Here is an 18,098-nt window from a genome sequence, read left to right as displayed (position 1 = left end):
CTGTTTTTTTATTTGCTTCAGCAGTATTGAAATTCATAAAGAAGTTCCAGCTCTATGTCCATAAATTGATTAGACTTCAAACCTCAGTGTTTCAAATATGCTCCAATCAATAGGACAGATCACTGAAGAGGTCACCACAACCCCATTAGACATACGACAATGAGGGGCATTTTAATCAGTGACACAATGGGTCTTATTTCAGATGATTGTGAATTTTGGTTAAAATCCATTGGACCCATTGATTATTAGGTGACATCTGCCACATGCAAGTTACTGGCTACAGGAATGGCAGTGGATGTTAAATACTCTTGTACTCTGTAATTTAATGTATATTTTAATGAAGTGAACAGTGAGATTTCTGACAGACATCAGCAACTTTGAAATAGAGTCTTCCAAATTTCTCAGAGTCTGAAAGTAATGAGATTTGTTCCATAAAGTGATGAAATTTATGCCATAAATTATCTCTAAGAGAAGAGTGCTTCTTAAAGCAGAATCATTTCCTTGGTAGAGATCAGATTTTAAATAGTTGTTTAATAAGAAGTTTTTGGAAAAGCAGTCTGTGCTATGTTCTCTCTGAAAATTTTTGCCCGTTATCAAAGAAATGGAGTGCCACGTGGGTCCAAGGCCCACTATCACTTGGACAGAAGGAAAGCCATTGATGTAGTTACTATGCTAAAACTTGGCACTTAGAATATATCCTATCAATAAAGATGCAGACATAGAGAATGAACTTGAGGACATGGGGAGGGGGAAGGGTAAGCTGGGACGAAGTGAGAGAGTGGCATGGACATATATACACTACCAAATGTAAAATAGATAGCTCGTGGGAAGCAGCCGCAATAGCACAGGGAGATCAGCTCAGTGCTCTGTGACCACCTAGAGGAGTGGGATAGAGAGGGTGGGAGGGAGATGCAAGAGGGAGGAGATATGGGGATATATACGTATAGCTGATTCACTTTGTTATACAGCAGAAGCTAACACACCATTGTAAAGCAATTATACTCCAATAAAGATGTTAAAAAAAAAAGAATATATGCTATCCATTTATGTATCCATCCATTCAATCTTCAACAATATTCACAGAGGACTTTCTAGGAATCAAGTTTTGCTTCTCAGAGTATTCAGCATGTGTTTTGTTGGACTTTGTACTTTAACTCATCCTTTAGCAAAAAGGACATGTCTAAAATCAGGGCAGGAATAGAAATGCAGACATAGAGAACGGACGTGTGGACACAGGGTGGGAAGAGGAGGGTGGGATGAACTCGCAGATTAGGTTTGACATCAATACACGACCATGTGTAAAATAGATAGCTAGTGGGAACCTGCTGGATAGCACAGGGAGCTCAGCTCTGTGCTCTGTGATGACCAAGATGGGGGTGGGAATGGGGTGGGGGGAGGGAGGTCCAGGAGGCAGGGGATATAGGTTTACATATAGCTGATTCACTTCAATGAACAGCAGAAGCTAACACAACATTGTAAAGCAACTATACTCCAATAAAAAAAAAAAATCAAGGCTTCTTTCTGAAAAATATTTTATAATATACTAAAATCATTTTGTTTAATAAGTAACCATTAGGGCTTCCCTGGTGGCACAGTGGTTGAGAGTCCGCCTGCCGATGCAGGGGACGCGGGTTTGTGCCCCGGTCCGGGAGGATCCCACATGCCGCAGAGCGGCTGGGCCCGTGAGCCATGGCCGCTGAGCCTGCGCGTCCGGAGCCTGTGCTCCGCAACGGGAGAGGCCACAGCAGTGAGAGGCCCGCGTACCACAAAAAAAAAAAAATAGTAACCATTAAACTTGACACACACTATAAAATGAGGCTAGCTTTTTCTTAGACCCTTTAACAATACCTCTACATGTATTCTCATCTTAGTTATCATGGTATTTTCTAGTGCAACAAAAATCTGTAATCATCAACTGCTAGTCTAGTCAGTGAAGTGCTTGAAAATTGACTTAACTGGTGATCCACATGATGGATATTCAAGGAATTTCAAGTTACCTATAGAAAGTAAGTTTATTATTCATTGCCATAATGCCGAAAGCCAAATATTTATTTCATGACTCATAATCAGAAACCTTTCCCCCTCAAAGTGCCCTTTACAACATTTAAGTAAAATGCAAACATCTTATTGAATCACAATCCTGTCCATGTATGATAAACACAGGTGAAACTGCCCAGAGGTATGGTTTAACAAGAAAATATAGAATATGCATAATTAATTATGCATATGTTAACAAAGATTTCTTGAGTATCTATTATGTACTAAGATATCTTCTTGGTGCCAAGAATACAGCCAAGAACAGTATACTGTAAGGAGCTTATAAACTATGGGGAAGGCAGATAAAAATAAACAAATAGAAGCAAATCAATAAGGTAATTTCATAAACTGACGAGAGCACTGAATGGGCAATGTGTTGGAGAAAGATGACGGAGGAATAGTCGTGTAAGAGCTCCCCGGAGAGAGGGCATTTGAGTTGACACCTAAATGATGAGGCTTCAAGAAAAGAAAATAGGTTTGTTGCCTTTCTTTTCTTTTCTGAGTGATTTATAATAGTCATTTTAACCATTCACAATTACTCTTTATCTAGAGGCTTCTAATAAGAATTTTTCTTCAGTGTGTTTCTGACATGATTAATTCTATTAGTCCACAAATCTCCCCACCAAACCAAGTCCTATAAAACTTCATTGCAACCACCTCTGCAATCATATACTACTTTGAATAAGAGAAATAACCTGAATATTCTTTTAAATACAGTTGTGTGCTTCCAATTTTATATTTTTTGAATTATTTTTCAGAAAGCCATCACTAGGTAAGTATGCAAGTGAATTATAATGTTATATTTCTTACATATTTTATGTGCTTCCCAGTAACTCTGTGAGGCTGGTAATATTGTTATTCTCTTGTTTTATAAATAAGAAACTAATGCACAGAAAGGTTACGTAATTTTCCCAAGATTCACAACTAAAGCATCTGAGACTCGAACTCAAGTCCTAAGGCTATAGAGAACTTGCTTTTAACCATGATACCACAGCCACTGAAACGAAGCCAACAAAATGAAAATCTTTTTTCAGTTTTTCCTAGTTTAGAATTCCTTGACTTGTAAGAGTGTTGTTATCTTAAACCTTACCAAATTAAACTAGTAAGCTGAACACTGCCATGTCCCTTGTCACTTTGAGGTTTGAATTTGTATAACAAACCTTACAGACTGTGGCCATTTCCTCCCAGGCACCCTACATGCAAAATGCCAGTAACAGCCGTCACATAAATAACAATGCCACGAGGTATTACTGTGTGGACCAAACATCCAGCCTCTCCTCAGGTATGGATAAGTAAGTCTCATTGTATTCAGAGTACAAGGGTGCATTTTCTATAAACACCTGGAAACTTCCTTGCAACCAGTCTCCAATAACACGTTCTAATAATCCCATGTTAACGCTTGATGACCCCATTAGATTCCAAGTTCTCACAAAGAACATATTTGATTGTTTTTCTGGAGTTATTCAGTCACTCTGCTAATCTAAGTTACTAGTTCTCAGTGACTGTAAATGGCGGAGCATTCTACTGTTTCCTGGGTTCTGGAATTCCAATTCTCCTAGAATTCTTAAAAGTCACAGTCAGTGGCATTGGGATTTCAGCTTCAAGGTCTTCAGAAGTGAACCATAGTTTAAAGGATGTGTATTGCCATGTTTCCATTCTAATACCAAGGAGGAGGATTTGAATTCTAGTCACCTAAACCAGTATTTTAGAAAGAGCCCCGTTTTATTCTATTAATTTTAAAATAAATATGTATCTAGCAGGAAACCCCCTGAACTTTAGGAACAGCTGGGACAGCATTTGGATTTGCCATGCAGATATATTCAGTGACAGTGAGAACTACAGATAAAAGTTGTGGTTTCTGCTTAAACAGAGTCCCACGTTAGATATTCAAAAACCACTAAGCTAAAGACATACAGATCATAACAGACATATAATATTCAGATCACCTTATACAAACGTTAACAAATAATTATGTGTTAACGTTTGTATTAACATTAATAACTTTTAAACAAATTTGTTAACAAATAATTTGTTAATTGTTAACAAATAATTAAAAAGTAATTTTAATTATTTGTTAATGTTTGTATATATATTGAATGTTACTTTATTTTTCAAAGCTTTCACTGAAATAAAAGGCTCTGTGAGATTTCTCAGAAAAAGATTTTCCATGTATAAAATTTTAGGATGGTGTCATTTAATCATCTTACTGACCAGATCTCTAACTGACAAAAGCCACGTACTGGTCATACTTTCACATGTTCTTCTAAAAAAAAATAGCTAGTAAGAATAATTTTTTCTCAAGTACTTGTTCCAGTGTTCTCCGTTGCTCTAAGGATAGCTTTATTGTTTAATCTTTGGTTTTACAGGCCATATTTTCAGATTTAATCTATAGTTATCACATTGAAGAACCTGATAAAAGGAAATTTGTAACCAGCTCAGTACTTAAGATGTAAAGATTTATTCAAAGCATCAAACCTTTCAGAGTTTTATGCTGTAAGGTGGGAAGGGTTTTTACAGTAATGTAAATAAATGTGAAGGATTTTTACAGTAATGTTAATGTCAAAGTAGCACACTGCTCACCCCTAGGAACTTCTGGCTGTATAAGCAACACCTTTATAGAAGCACGGTGGGAAGCAGGGGTGGCAGAGGAAGTCAAGCGAGGCAAGAAAACAATGATGTGCAAACTGGCCAGTTTATGAAAGGAAAGAGACTTGGCGAGGCTGGAGAGGACGGAGTGGGCTTTAGTGTGAGGTCAGTAGATTAAATCTGATAGAGTGTTTGGAGGGGCGGAGGCAGGCACACAGAGGCTCGAGATGAGAAGAAATAGGCTGTAACAGAGGCATTCTTTCTGAAAACAACTGAATGATAACAAAAGAGGAATTAACATGTTTCTGACACGAGATTCTGGGCCAGGAAGAGAGAGGCTGGTATATGAATAAAGCCAGGTTCAGGGAAGGATTGATTCGAAGTTGCCAGTGGCAAGGGTGATAGTCTAATTTTTCTAATTTATGTTTCTCATTACTCAAAATCCCTTTTAAAAATCTGGCATCCTTTTATCACTAAGCCTTATAGTCTTAGTTCTTCCTCAGAGTATTTCTCAGGACTCCAGTGTATACACATCCAGCCTCCACTGATTTCAGGCAGAGGCCCCGGAGTCTTTACTAGATTAGTATCTGTTATTGCTTCTCCCAGATAACTACCATGAGTGTAGCTACCAGGTTACAAGACTTGAAGGTGCCCAAGTCCCCAAGAACATGAGCCTCGTGGCAACCTAACTTCAGCCTATTACAATTTTCTACGAACCCACATTTGCAAAAAGTTTAAAAGCTCTACAGCTCCAACGAGAGAGGGGCATGGACATATATACACTACAAAATGTAAGGTAGATAGCTAGTGGGAAGCAGCCGCATAGCCCAGGGATATCAGCTCAGTGCTTTGTGACCACCTGGAGGGGTGGGATAGGGAGGGTGGGAGGGAGGGAGATGCAAAAGGGAAGAGATATGGGAACATATGTATAACTGATTCGCTTTGTTATAAAGCAGAAACTAACACACCATTGTAAAGCAATTATACCCCAATAAAGATTTTTAAAAATTTAAAAAAAAAAAGCTCTACAGTTCCATAATAATCTATGCACTAACTAACCTAGTTAGTGAAATTCTCTTTAACAGGAAGTATCTATCCTCTATAAATCAATCATTCAGCTGCTAATGGTTATTCCTATGGATCTGGTCTGCCTGAAGAAGGTACAACACGTCGGACAATCAACTACTCAGATGGGAGTGCACAGAATAGCCATGCTTGCTATCACGTGGCAGTACCATATAGCAGTTAGGATGCCTAGATTCAAATCCTGCCCTTTCTCCTACTGCCTACAGGACCTGGGAAAGCTACTGAACCTCTCTCAGACTATTTCCTTATCTGTGAGATGGAGATAATAACAAATCTTCTTTCATAGGGTTATTATGAAAAATAAGTAAGTTGATACAAGGAAATTGCTCTAGCATGATACCCAGTAGTTAATAATGTTCAAAAACATTGTTTGAGTCAGAATGGTGTTCTTCCTCAGTCTGTGATGGGAATCTAATACTCCAACAAATCTTTCTCAAGGACCACAGTTACTTTGAGGTAGACATTTTGCATTGGAAAATCTAGGGGCTCTTTGGGATTTTTAGTGCCAAAATCAGTCCACCAGAGTTGCATAGATCAGCCCCTCCTTCAGCTAGAAGGGAAACAGCAAGAACAATCACAGCTGTGGAAGAGCAAGGTACAGGAACAATATTAGCCACTCCCTTTTTCTCTCATGTTAGCAATAAATGCAGGCCAAGTCCTTGCTGTACTTCAGAAGGCTGTGCAAAAATACTTTGCGACTAATCAAGAACAGGGAGACATCTCTGACAATGTTGCTTGGGAATTTAAGATATCACAATGGGACTTGCAAAATAAGAGGCAGTATAGCAGCTAGAATATCCATCTCTCACGCTGTTTCCTCACTTAAAATTTCCTTCGTCAAATAATGCGTTGTGGTAACAAATCCTTTTCCTTAATTTACTGAGGTTTTCAGTGGAGGGAGCTTCAGGAAACTTACCGCCCTTGGGATGATCCAGTAGATTTTTCTGGAATACTTAACACAACTCAACCACATGGTAAAGAGTTTAACTGTGCTCTTCAATAAACTTACTGACCATGCTAAGAAATAGCAATATTTCTTCCACAGATTCTATGGCTAATTCTCTTGTTTCTACTAAATTTGAAAGTAAAATAGTTCATTGAAAGCTAGACCATCATCCTTCAAGCAGAAAGCAAAGAGAAAATTAATTTAAAAATAAGTAGTTTGAAAGGCTTCCACTCTCACAGACCACCTGAGTCAAGAAACACTGATATTACCCAAACTGTCAAGTTCATGAAGAAACAAGGGCTGGCAGGCATTATGGACAGTAGTCACTGAGATAAAGGCTGTGGACTTTAATTAACACAAGTTTGAAGTGAGACACTGGGGCACAGAATTGGAGACAGAATTTTCCAGGAACAAATGGCTTGCTTTGAGAAGTATAGACCTGTATAACTTCTGAGACCTCTAAGTTCTCATTCCAGAATTCTCAATTTCTGTTTTATGAGAAGGGAAACCTAGAAAGTATAAAGGATGAGACAGTCACAGAGTGGCCACTGCTTTAGATTATTTGTGGTATAGAAAGTTTCTAGAAAGGAAACACAAAACCCCAAACTCATTCTTGGTTGGTAAGTACTGTGAAGACAAAAATTTTCTGCTTTTTAATTTTTTTCTCTAAATTAATCACTGTTCAATTCCATTTTTAGAGTCTCTGTCTCTTAAATAGTGACTTTTTTTTTTTTGCGGTACGCGGGCCTCTCACTGTTGTGGCCTCTCCCGTTGCAGAGCACAGGCTCCGGACGCGCAGGCTCAGCGGCCATGGCTCACGGGCCCAGCCGCTCTGTGGCATGTGAGATCTTCCCGGACCGGTGCACGAACCCATGCCCCCTGCATCAGCAGGCGGACTCTCAAACCACTGCGCCACCAGGGAAGCCCAATAGTGACTTTTTAAGTCAATCAATTTTAGTCCATTCATAAAAGCAAGGAGGCAAGATGAAAGGTATTCACTAAATCTTTCAAGAGGCAGTACCTGGATGTTTGGATCCCAAATGCAATCTCCTCTAAAATTCACATTGGAAAAAAACGCCCTTTAGAGTCTAGGTTAGCTTGAAAAGGAGTTTCTACCAAGGGTATGGATCTCCATTTACTATTTTCTTGTTTCTCAGTAATCCTTTTCCTTCTTAGGAAATAAAATGAAAAATGGCAAAAACTTATTTCACATGCTCCAGTGTCATTCCTGTTTAGCAGAGGAAGGCAGAGCAATAAGTGCATCTGGAAACCAAACCAGGAGGTGACATATTTGTTGTCCAAACCTTCCTTTGAAAAGTAGGAACGTAAGACATAAAAAAAGTCATACATGAGTACTCTGGTTGCTCATGGCAACCTGAGCTTCACATGGCAACCCACCTTTGCTTGGATGTCCAGGTGGCCTTCCATGGGGGAAGAGTGATCATACACATGGTAAATGGAGTTGATGCAGTAAAGCCAGTATAAACACTGATGTTTTGTCTTCTGACAGCATATGAATGTGCAAGCATTAAGTTGTAGGAGAAAAGGGGCTAATTTTAGATTTGTTCCTAGCCCTCTCCATGTGAATGGTGTCGCTGTGAGCCCAGCAATGAAGTTCACTGTGTTGTAGCAGACTGCGCAGTTCCTGAGTGTGTCAACCCAGTCTATGAACCAGAACAATGTTGTCCTGTCTGCAAAAATGGTAAGACCGTACTGCATTAGCTTTCAAAGAGGGGTTAGTGCAAAATACAGATATTCCACTACTGCACACCATTCAATGCAAAAGCCCTCTAAGATCTGCCTGTGGTTTTTCAATGTGGGCATGGCCAGTTAATATTTCTATCCCATCTTAAAGTGAAAATAAGCCAGTACTGGGTGAATCGTGAAGCTTTCCATCTGGAGAATTAAAGCTCTTATAAGCTGACTTTGTTGTGGTCCCTATTATTTATTGTCGATCTATACGGAGAATCTTGGAAAGAACGCAGTACCATCTTTTTATAGTGACTGAATTTCTCTCTTGTGGAGGCTATGAAGCTGTTCCTAGTGCATAAGCCAGGATAGAGAGTAGGATAAATGCCAGCTATTTTGCTTTGGGCATAGATAAGACTTTAGGCTTAAAGTTATCAAAGAATTACAGAATTCAATTACTCATACACTTAAGTAGAAGTAAGGAAGACTAGAAAGTTTAGGGCTTTTATTCTAGGTTTTTATTACAATGGAAACCTGCTCTCAGAGTAATATCTATAGAGGGGAACTTGGCTTATAAGTTTATGGGTCCCTTTTGGCCCTCATAGGATGGAGAGGTTGAAATGACTATGGCATGCCAATCACCCAAAATCCAGGTGAGGCTGCAGAGAAGACAATGCAATGCCATTAACCCAGGACAGCAAAGTCAAAATCACACTCTTGCTACTGGTCATATACCAACCAAAAAATAAAGCTTCACTGTGTAACATTCCACAAATGTCCCCACTTGGCATTAATATATGCTTGAAAAAGTAGTTCTAGCTCTTAATTAAGCTGAGGTCACTGTAATGCTGAATCCCTATGCCCTTCCTTGAATTAGCAGCTCTCATCTTCTCTATTACACATTTTTTTTGGTCCAGAATTTGGCATTATGTGAGATCACCTACTAATCTTTTTCTCTTGCAGAATTATACTTAGTGAAAAAGGTATTTAGGTTATTTAGCCAAAGAAACAACACAAGCAACTCTGATTGTTTTTATAATACTTGTAGTGTTTTGGTATCTTCTCCAATGTCTTATAAGGAACCCTTGTGACATTTCTTCAGGCACAGTTTCTATTATTTCTGATTGTGTAAATCTCTTGAGTCTAATATAACTGCACACCTGGCTTCTCTTTCTCTTCTTATCCCTCTCATCCAACTGACGTGTGTCATATTGAGCATCTCTCTGACTTAGAAGGTGGAGAAAAGTATCCTCCTGAAGTCCAAGCTGATCTAATATATGCAAAGGTATCAAATTTCAGACTTTATATTCTTAAAAGGGTACTGAAGAAACTGGAAAAGATACAGGGAAGAAAAATGAGATGATTTAATGGTTGAAAAATAGGACCTATTAGGACAGACTGAAGGAGTTTGCATAATTTGTCCTGGAAAAGAGAAGGCTCCAGGGAGACCTAACTGTCATAAAGTATATGAATGGTTAGTCTAAAGTAGAAGACCACCTGTTATTTTTCATTTTCTCCAAGGACAGAAGGAAGAAAAAATCAGCTACCTAATCAATCTTTAAAAATAGGATTGACAAGTCTTTGACTAAAGACCGTTTTTTTCTAGAAACAACTGTCTAAACAGGTCCTTGAGGATCTTGTCTTCCCTGGAAGGCCCTGGTTGGCTATGTTACACATTTAGGGTAAACAAAACTATACTGAAAGTTAAAAACTCTCATCTGGACATGCTCAGAAGACTCAGAGAATTAAAGCATGCTAGACCATATATTTAGAATACAGGTTTTACACATGCACCTGCCACGTCATACTAGGTACTGACCACCCAAACCAATAGTATATCCAGAGTTGATGTCTATGTCAAATGTTAAATCAGCCACTACAAACTAGTTACACTGAATTTTATGTCACCCAAGATTATCCTATTTCTGTCACATGCCAGAGTAGAAATCTGTCCTAGAATGAAACTCTCTTTGTACAAAAATATACAATGAATGAACTTTAATTGTTCGATTAATTAGGTAATTAATTAGTAACCCATTTGTATTCCTGAAAAACATATGTTGAGAGAACAAAATATATTAGTTAGGTTTTCCAATTTTTTGTTCATGAAGCGCTACAAAACAACCACTTCTGTTCCCTTTTGCCATTTCCAAGCAAACTTTTTTCTTTTTTAAATAAGGAAAATTAACCTGAATTAGGGTTTCCCTGGTGGTGCAGTGGTTGAGAGTCCGCCTGCCGATGCAGGGGACGCGGGTTCGTGAGCCATAGCCACTGAGCCTGCGCGTCCGGAGCCTGTGCTCCGCAACGGGAGAGGCCACAACGCTGAGAGGCCCCGCGTACCGCAAAAAAAAAAAAAAGAAAGAAAAAAAAATTAACCTGAATTAAAATTAGCCCAAAGACTAATTCTGAATGTAATATAACATTATGACATGCTATCTTTTTTATTATTAAATGCCACTAATTAGTCACTTATGCCCCAAAAGTAAAGTATAATCATTGTCAAAGAAGAGCATATTGAGGACTGCTGGAGAATCCTTATGACCACGTACCAGTATTTTTGAGTGAGCAGACTGAGCCCCAATGCTTGCTGACTCTTTCTTAGTTCAGAAAATAGAAACAGATGACCCATGTGCAGAAGAGCCAGGTGGGAAATAGAGGTTTACTCTGACAGAATATAACTAGAACAATTTCTTAAATTTCCAACACATGATAAGACTATCTTATTCTAAATGACAAGATTCATTTGCCCAGTATAAACTATTTTTAAAGCATTGTACTATTTTCTTAGATTTTGAAAAACAAAACAAGAAGATAAACATCTACCCTCAGGATTCAAGGTAGAGGCAATAGATCCTAATTTGTAAACAGTTCTATAATATTTTCTATATTTTCTTAAATCTTCATAAATGTTGAAAAAATTTAGTTTCCACAAATGCGGACTATCTTGGCTGCCAAACTCTTTCTTCATACTAAGATTGATTTTTCCACCTTCCTGAATTATAACTTGCCAAGAGCAAGAGACATTAAAGATATAAAATGAAAGTTTAAAGCAACAGAATCTACCACAAACAGTATTCAGCTAATATCAAAATCTTTGTTCTCAGATTAGAGCAAGAAGAAAAAAAAAGGAAGTACAATGATATATATGTAGGTATATGAAGTTTTCCCAGAAAACAGTAGTTTACCAATAAAAATGTAACAATTGCTCTTACAAATAAGTATTTTTAATATTATAAAGCGCAAGGTAATCTGATCCCTAGATAGATAATGATAGCCTCTTTATTCTCCATAATATAATTTGTAAGAATAAATATAAAGACATACTTCTAAAATTTTTCTCTAATGATGTAAAAAAAAAAAGAAAGAAAAGTTTTAATTTCTTGGTCTCAATGGTTACCTCAAGCAAGAATTTCCAGTGGTTATCAATAAATATAGCCAAGCCATTAAAAATACTCCATTCTTATTAAAGTTAGTTTAGCACCAAGAAAAGTCTATTAATTTAGTCTGAATAAAATACAATAGAAACGTTAAGGAAAGATGTGAATGGCTGGGCATACACAAAACAGGAGGAGGAGGAGGAAAGTAATTTTTTATTTGGGGAGGATTATGTGATTGATATAGGAACTTATTGTTTTAAACAATTTTATCTTCTCCCTTCTTTATATATCTTCATGAGCTAGCAATCCAAATGCCTTCCTGAAAGATCTAACATTTCTAGATTGTTTTTCTTCCTCTAAGATTGTGTTACTTTGGCCTATCTTTCAGCTCCAGTCCTTTCCATGGGAATTAATATTCTTTATGGTTTTTTTTGTTTTTATAATATGAAAAATAGGTTAGCACAGCACCTACTTAAAGAAAATATTTCTATTTTGGAGTATCATGTAAATATTTTAAATATTCGGTAACTGACCATTCATTTAACTAGTGAAGTATTTGATCATTAGATCATCCAAATGACTAACTGCATTTTTTTTTTTTTCACATTTCATCTGTCAGTATGTCAGTGAGTTCTCTGTTTTCGTTGGAATATACAGTCAGTCATTATTCATGGTTTGGAAAAAAAGTCACTTCATGAAAAATTGAAATAGAGAGGAACCACCCACAAAATCGTCCATGCACATTAAGTGAGGAGTTTTCATATCCTTTTCAACTAAACTGAAGTTGTCATAACCCCTGTTCAAATATTTAATTTCATATCCCTTACTCTCTTCCAGTTTATTAGTGACACAAATAAAGAAGGAAATAGATTAGCCAAAAGGTAAATGGAAAGAAGACAGCAAAGGGATGGGAAGTGCACAAATAAGAGAGAGGACTTTAGAGCCATCCAACGCCTTCTAAAGATGCTTGGGTAAAAACGCTGCTTTGTGTTGACACATATAATATACAAAGAGCCCCTTGAAATAAATAAGAGAGGAAAATAATTCCACAGGGAAGAAAATAGGCAAAGGGTATACAAAGAAAATTCAGAGAAGAAAACCAAATGTCTAATAAATATATGAAAATATGCTTAACCTCACAAGGGATCAGGGTGATAGAAATTAAAACAATCAGATATTAATATTGCATTGATAATAATTTGAGATTGATGATACCTCAAATCGGCAAAGATACTAAGAGTTGAGAAAATGTTGGAACAACTTTTAAGAAATTTGAAGTCAGCAGTTCTACCTTTTGTACTTTGTCCCACATTCATGCACTAAATTTCCACTGCATTTTAAGAGCATAAAGGTCAGAGAAATGTAATAGTACTTCAATGGAGTAGTGAAAATATATTGCAGCCTTTAAAAAGATCCTAACATTTTTCACTGCTGTGTAAAATAAGCAAGGAGTGTACAGTAGACTACAAATAGTTTATACATAATATAGTAATGTGTTCTATATATAATTTGTACATTTTAAGTGATATATAAGACATTTTTATTTTTAACTGATATATAATTTCAAATAGATAGATATTACATTTATATGTACATAGGAAAAGAGCCAAGTGTGGATACACAATAGAATATTAACAATGATTCAATGATTACTTTTAGGGAATAAAAGTGTGAAGGTAAAAGTAGGGGAGACAAGAGTTAATCTCTTTAAAATATTAAATCTTTACAGATTGATAATAAAAACAGCAGAAAAGTACAAACAGGCAGTTCGCAAACAAAATACAAATGTTCAAAAAATATAAAAATTATTCAACCTCACTAACAAATTTGCTTTTTATTTTTTAAACCCTCCTTTATTATGTTTGCATGTAGCATAGGGAAAGTTCTGTAAGAATACACGCCAAATTTTTAACAGTTATCCAGTGATCAGAAGAGTAATTAAAGAGTAGAAGTGAGAAGGTAGAAGCAGAGAACTTTGACTTTTTATTTCATGGGTCTCTTTACTGAATGAATTTTCAAAAATCTATTTTTTATAAGGTAAAAGGTTTTACCAAACCTTTAAAGAAAAGATAATTCTAATGTCATTTAAACTCTTCCAGAGGAGAGACAAGAAGAGTTTTTTTCTGAAGTACAATACTGATACAAACCAAAGATTACAAACTAAGAAAAATTAATGGGGATCTATTAAAATACAAAATCCCCAATCATATATTATATCACCCAATGGGTCTAGAGCAGCATTCTTCAATCAATCACATGAACCCTTCTGCCAGAAAATATATGATAATTATACTAAGGAGATGGAATAAATATAGAGTCTCCCATCGTCTCAGGTCAGGTTTTAATCTCAGCTGAGTTTTGGTGTCAAAATTGTGAAAAGACATTGGGTTTTCAGAGACTGTGGGAAAGGGATTGTATATTTGTGTTAGCAAACAGAATTTAGCAGTAGGTTAAAATAATTGTGCATTCTGACAAAGTGGAGTTTACAAAGATAGTTCAAAATTAGGAACTCTATATTAATATAATTTATCCTATTACTAAATTCAAGAGAAAATCATATTATTTCTATATAAATATACACACACATATATAAAGATGACTAAAACTCTTGATAAAATAAGACTAAGTGGATATAAAATATATTGACCTCAGCCCCAAAAGACAGAATTATGCTTAATAGGTACACATTAAAGGCATTCTTGATAAAGTCAGGAACAAGACAAGGCTGTCCACTATTATTCAAAATGTCAGACTGTAGATATGAACTAGCTAGTATAATTAGAAAAGAAAGAATTCAGAGGACAAAAATTGGGAGCCAAAACTACTACCATTTGCATATTATATGAGAGTATACTTGAAAAACCCAAGACTATAGACTAAAAACTGCTATAACGAAAATTTAGAAATATAGCAGGGTACAAAATGAGAATACAGAGCTCTCTCTCTCTCTCTCTCTCTCTCTCTCTCTATATATATATATATATATATATATATATATACACATATATATATATATATACACACATATATATATATCTGTAGGTACGTATATTATGAAAATAAAATTGTGGCATCGGTACATGATGCAGAGATATCAATGGAATATAAGAAACTTCATAAACAGACCTAACATACATATGAAAATTGATACATGATAGATAAAATAGCATTTCAAATCAATGGAGGAAAGTTAATTTGTAGAAGAAATGGTGTTGGGACAACTGGATAGTTGTCTGAAAAAAATAATTTTACATTATTAGTATATATTTATTATTAGTATAATAAAGTATAAAAATTATTATACTTAGTATAAGTATAGTATTAGTATAAAAGTATACTTAGTATAAAAATTATTAGTAGTAGTATATATTTATTATTAGTATAATAAAGTCCTACATTATTTCATAATTCAAGAAAACTTTCAATTCAACAAAGATTTAAATATAAGCTATTTTCCCAAACAGTACAAAAAGAAAACCTAGACATTTTATTTTTAATCCTAAAGTGGCTAGATTTTAAAAGCAAACAAAAAAATCTCCACAAAGCAAACAAAACACCACTGTAAACAAATAAAAAACTAAGGGAAAAATCATCTTATATCACAAAGGGTTAATGTCTCTCATAGATAAAGATCTCTTTGAAACTAATAAGGAAAAAGATCAACAACTCAATCTTAAAAATGGGCAAAGAACTTCAAAAGTTATTCCACAAGAAACAAAATTTCCTAAAACATACAAGAAATTGCTAAAAGGAAAATGCAAATTAAAATTTGATGCCAGTTTTTTACTTATGGATTGGCCAAATATCCTATAATTTAATAACCTACTTTGTTGTTGATACCTGTGGTAAAACAGGCAGTCTTTCACATCACTGGTGAATGTATGAATTGGTACAATCCCCATGGAAGGAAATTGGACAATATATGTCAAAATTAAAGTACATATATCTTTTATCTCAGCAATTCCACTTCTATTTACAGATGTGTGAAATGACAAATAATGTCGTTCATCTTCTATGTTGTACTTCAGATTTACTACTAATAAAGAATAATCAGAAAATTTGTAAAAAATAACTATAAATTTAAATTTCCTTTTAACATGCTATTAGTTGATAGTCAAAAAAGAGATAATTTCTTTCTTTAAATACTCAAATATTTTTATTGATTTATAATTTTATTAGCTTCTATTTACCTTTATGTTTTTCCTCTCATATAATACATTTTAAACTAATTTCAAATGGCTCAAAACTGTGAAACTAATAGAAATCTACTCAGAATCAACAGATAATAGGCTACTTAAAAACATTAAAATAGATATGAATGTGTGGAGGATATATATATATAGAGAGAGAGAGAGAGATTAAAAAGTCACAAAACCTTACTAAGAACTATTTTTTAAAATAGTAAGGAGCCATAACTGATTTCTAAATGTGAAAAATGAAATTTGTTAGAATGCTATTTTTCTAATGATAAATGGAAATCTATCAAATTTTCCATGTAATGTAATTTTCTTTTGTAAGTTGGAAAATTTAAATACACGATAAAGAATGTACTTGGTGGGCTTCCCTGGTGGCACAGTGGCTGGGAATCCACCTGCCAGTGCAGGGGATGCGGGTTCGATCCCTGGTCCGGGAAGATCCCACATGTCACGGGGCAGCTAGGCCCGTGCGCCACAACTAACTGCTGAGCCCATGTGCCACAGCTACTGAAGCCTGTGCGCACCTAGAGCTGGAGCTCCACAACAAGAGAAGCCACCACAATGAGAAGCACATGTACCACAACAAAGAGTAGCCCCTGCTCACTGGAACTAGAGAAGGCCCCCGCGCAGCAACAAAGACCCAACACAGCCAAAAATAAACAAATAAATAAATTTAAAAAAAGAATGTACTTGGTAGGTTTGGGGAATTCAATCTACCAGATATATTAAAATAATACGTAAAGATATAATAGTTTTAAACAGTGTGAGAGTGGAACAAAAATAAATCGATAAATAGAACAGAAAATCAGAAAGTAATTCACATTTATATCACAATTTAGCATACAATTAAGGTGACATCCAAGTATCTGATGAAAGAATGTGTTATTCTAAAAATAAAGGTTAATCATTTTTTACAAAAGTGAAATTACATTCCTGTATTACCCTTTATACAAAAGTAACTATCAGTTGGATTAAAGGTCTAAATCTAAAAAATGAGATCATAAAGGGATTTGTTTTTAACATAAACATTAGCTTACTCTTAGGATCAGGATGGTCTTCCTAAACATAAATGCAAATGAAGAATTTATAAAAGGAAAAATTAAAATCAGATAACATATAATTTTATCCTTAAATTTCTTAAAAAGTTAACTTTGGAAAGGTAAGATGCAACAGGCACTCTCAAGCACTACTGATGAAAGTGTAAACCCATATATCTTCTCTGAAGGGCAGTAAAAGTGTGTGGACCTTTGATCCAGCAATGTGGCTTCTAGAAATTGATCAAAAATAAATAATCAGATAAGAATATAAACATGTTATATAGAGAGGTATTTATTACAGAGTTGTTTATAATAGCAAAATCTTGGAAAACCTGAAACCTAAATATTTGACCATAAGGAGGTTGTTTGAAAAGCCATAGTGTATCTACATGGACTAACTACTAAAAAATTGTTACAAATGATGTCACGGAAGAAAAATGAAGGACATCTCCACAAAAAAACAAACAAAAAAATGCACGTTCAGAGTATATTGTTAAATTAAACTAGTGGGTCAGAAAGCAGTATTTTTAAAATAATTTTGTTAAAAAGAAAACGTATGTATAGAAAAACACTGGAAGAAAACACTTCAAAACGTTAATGGCACATAACTCTGAATAGTAGTAGGCTAATGAATAATTTTTACATTTTTTTCCCTTTGCTAGCCCTTAGTTTCTAAATTTCCTACAACAAGTCTGCATCATCCCTGTGATTTAAAATTACTATTTAAAGGAGAAAATAGAAAAATTCTTTAAAAAGATAATGTAAATTTTTTTCTATTTTTATGATTTAATAATCAATGACATGCCACTTATTAGAAATTGCACTGATACCTTGTTATAATTTGTACTCCATAGTTAATTAACCAACTAATAATTCTACCACTTGACTTTCAAATCCTTTAACTGTGAGATTCTTTGTAAAGAATTTGGAAAACATCATTGCCCATTTTATGTACTTATTAGGGTAATTGTTAAAGTATTCACTTAAGTCTATGCATTTACATTTTCATGAAGCTATTTTGCAAACTCAGCCTTTTAAGTTTGAAAATTAGATGCAAGTCTTTCACCTTAATTTGATATTTTCTCACTTCCTCTTAGGGAGACAATTAGTAACAAATGAAACACAGACATTAAACAAACACACT

At 35.2% G+C, this 18,098-nt stretch overlaps 1 protein-coding gene across 1 annotated transcript in view; it reads left to right on the top strand.

Annotated features, from left to right (window-relative positions):
• Positions 1-18,098, top strand: part of VWC2L (von Willebrand factor C domain containing 2 like) — a 149,003-nt gene that overhangs the window by 15,072 nt on the left and 115,833 nt on the right. The window contains exon 2 of the mRNA XM_024763331.1: positions 8,228-8,357. Coding sequence (XP_024619099.1) covers positions 8,228-8,357 — 130 coding nt within the window. The remainder of the gene's footprint in view (positions 1-8,227; positions 8,358-18,098) is intronic.

The sequence above is a fragment of the Neophocaena asiaeorientalis genome, unplaced genomic scaffold (assembly GCF_003031525.2).
Source record: "Neophocaena asiaeorientalis asiaeorientalis breed wild unplaced genomic scaffold, Neophocaena_asiaeorientalis_V1.1 scaffold86, whole genome shotgun sequence".
In the NCBI taxonomy this organism is placed as follows: domain Eukaryota; kingdom Metazoa; phylum Chordata; class Mammalia; order Artiodactyla; family Phocoenidae; genus Neophocaena; species Neophocaena asiaeorientalis.
This window is presented reverse-complemented; position numbering and strand designations above follow the sequence as displayed.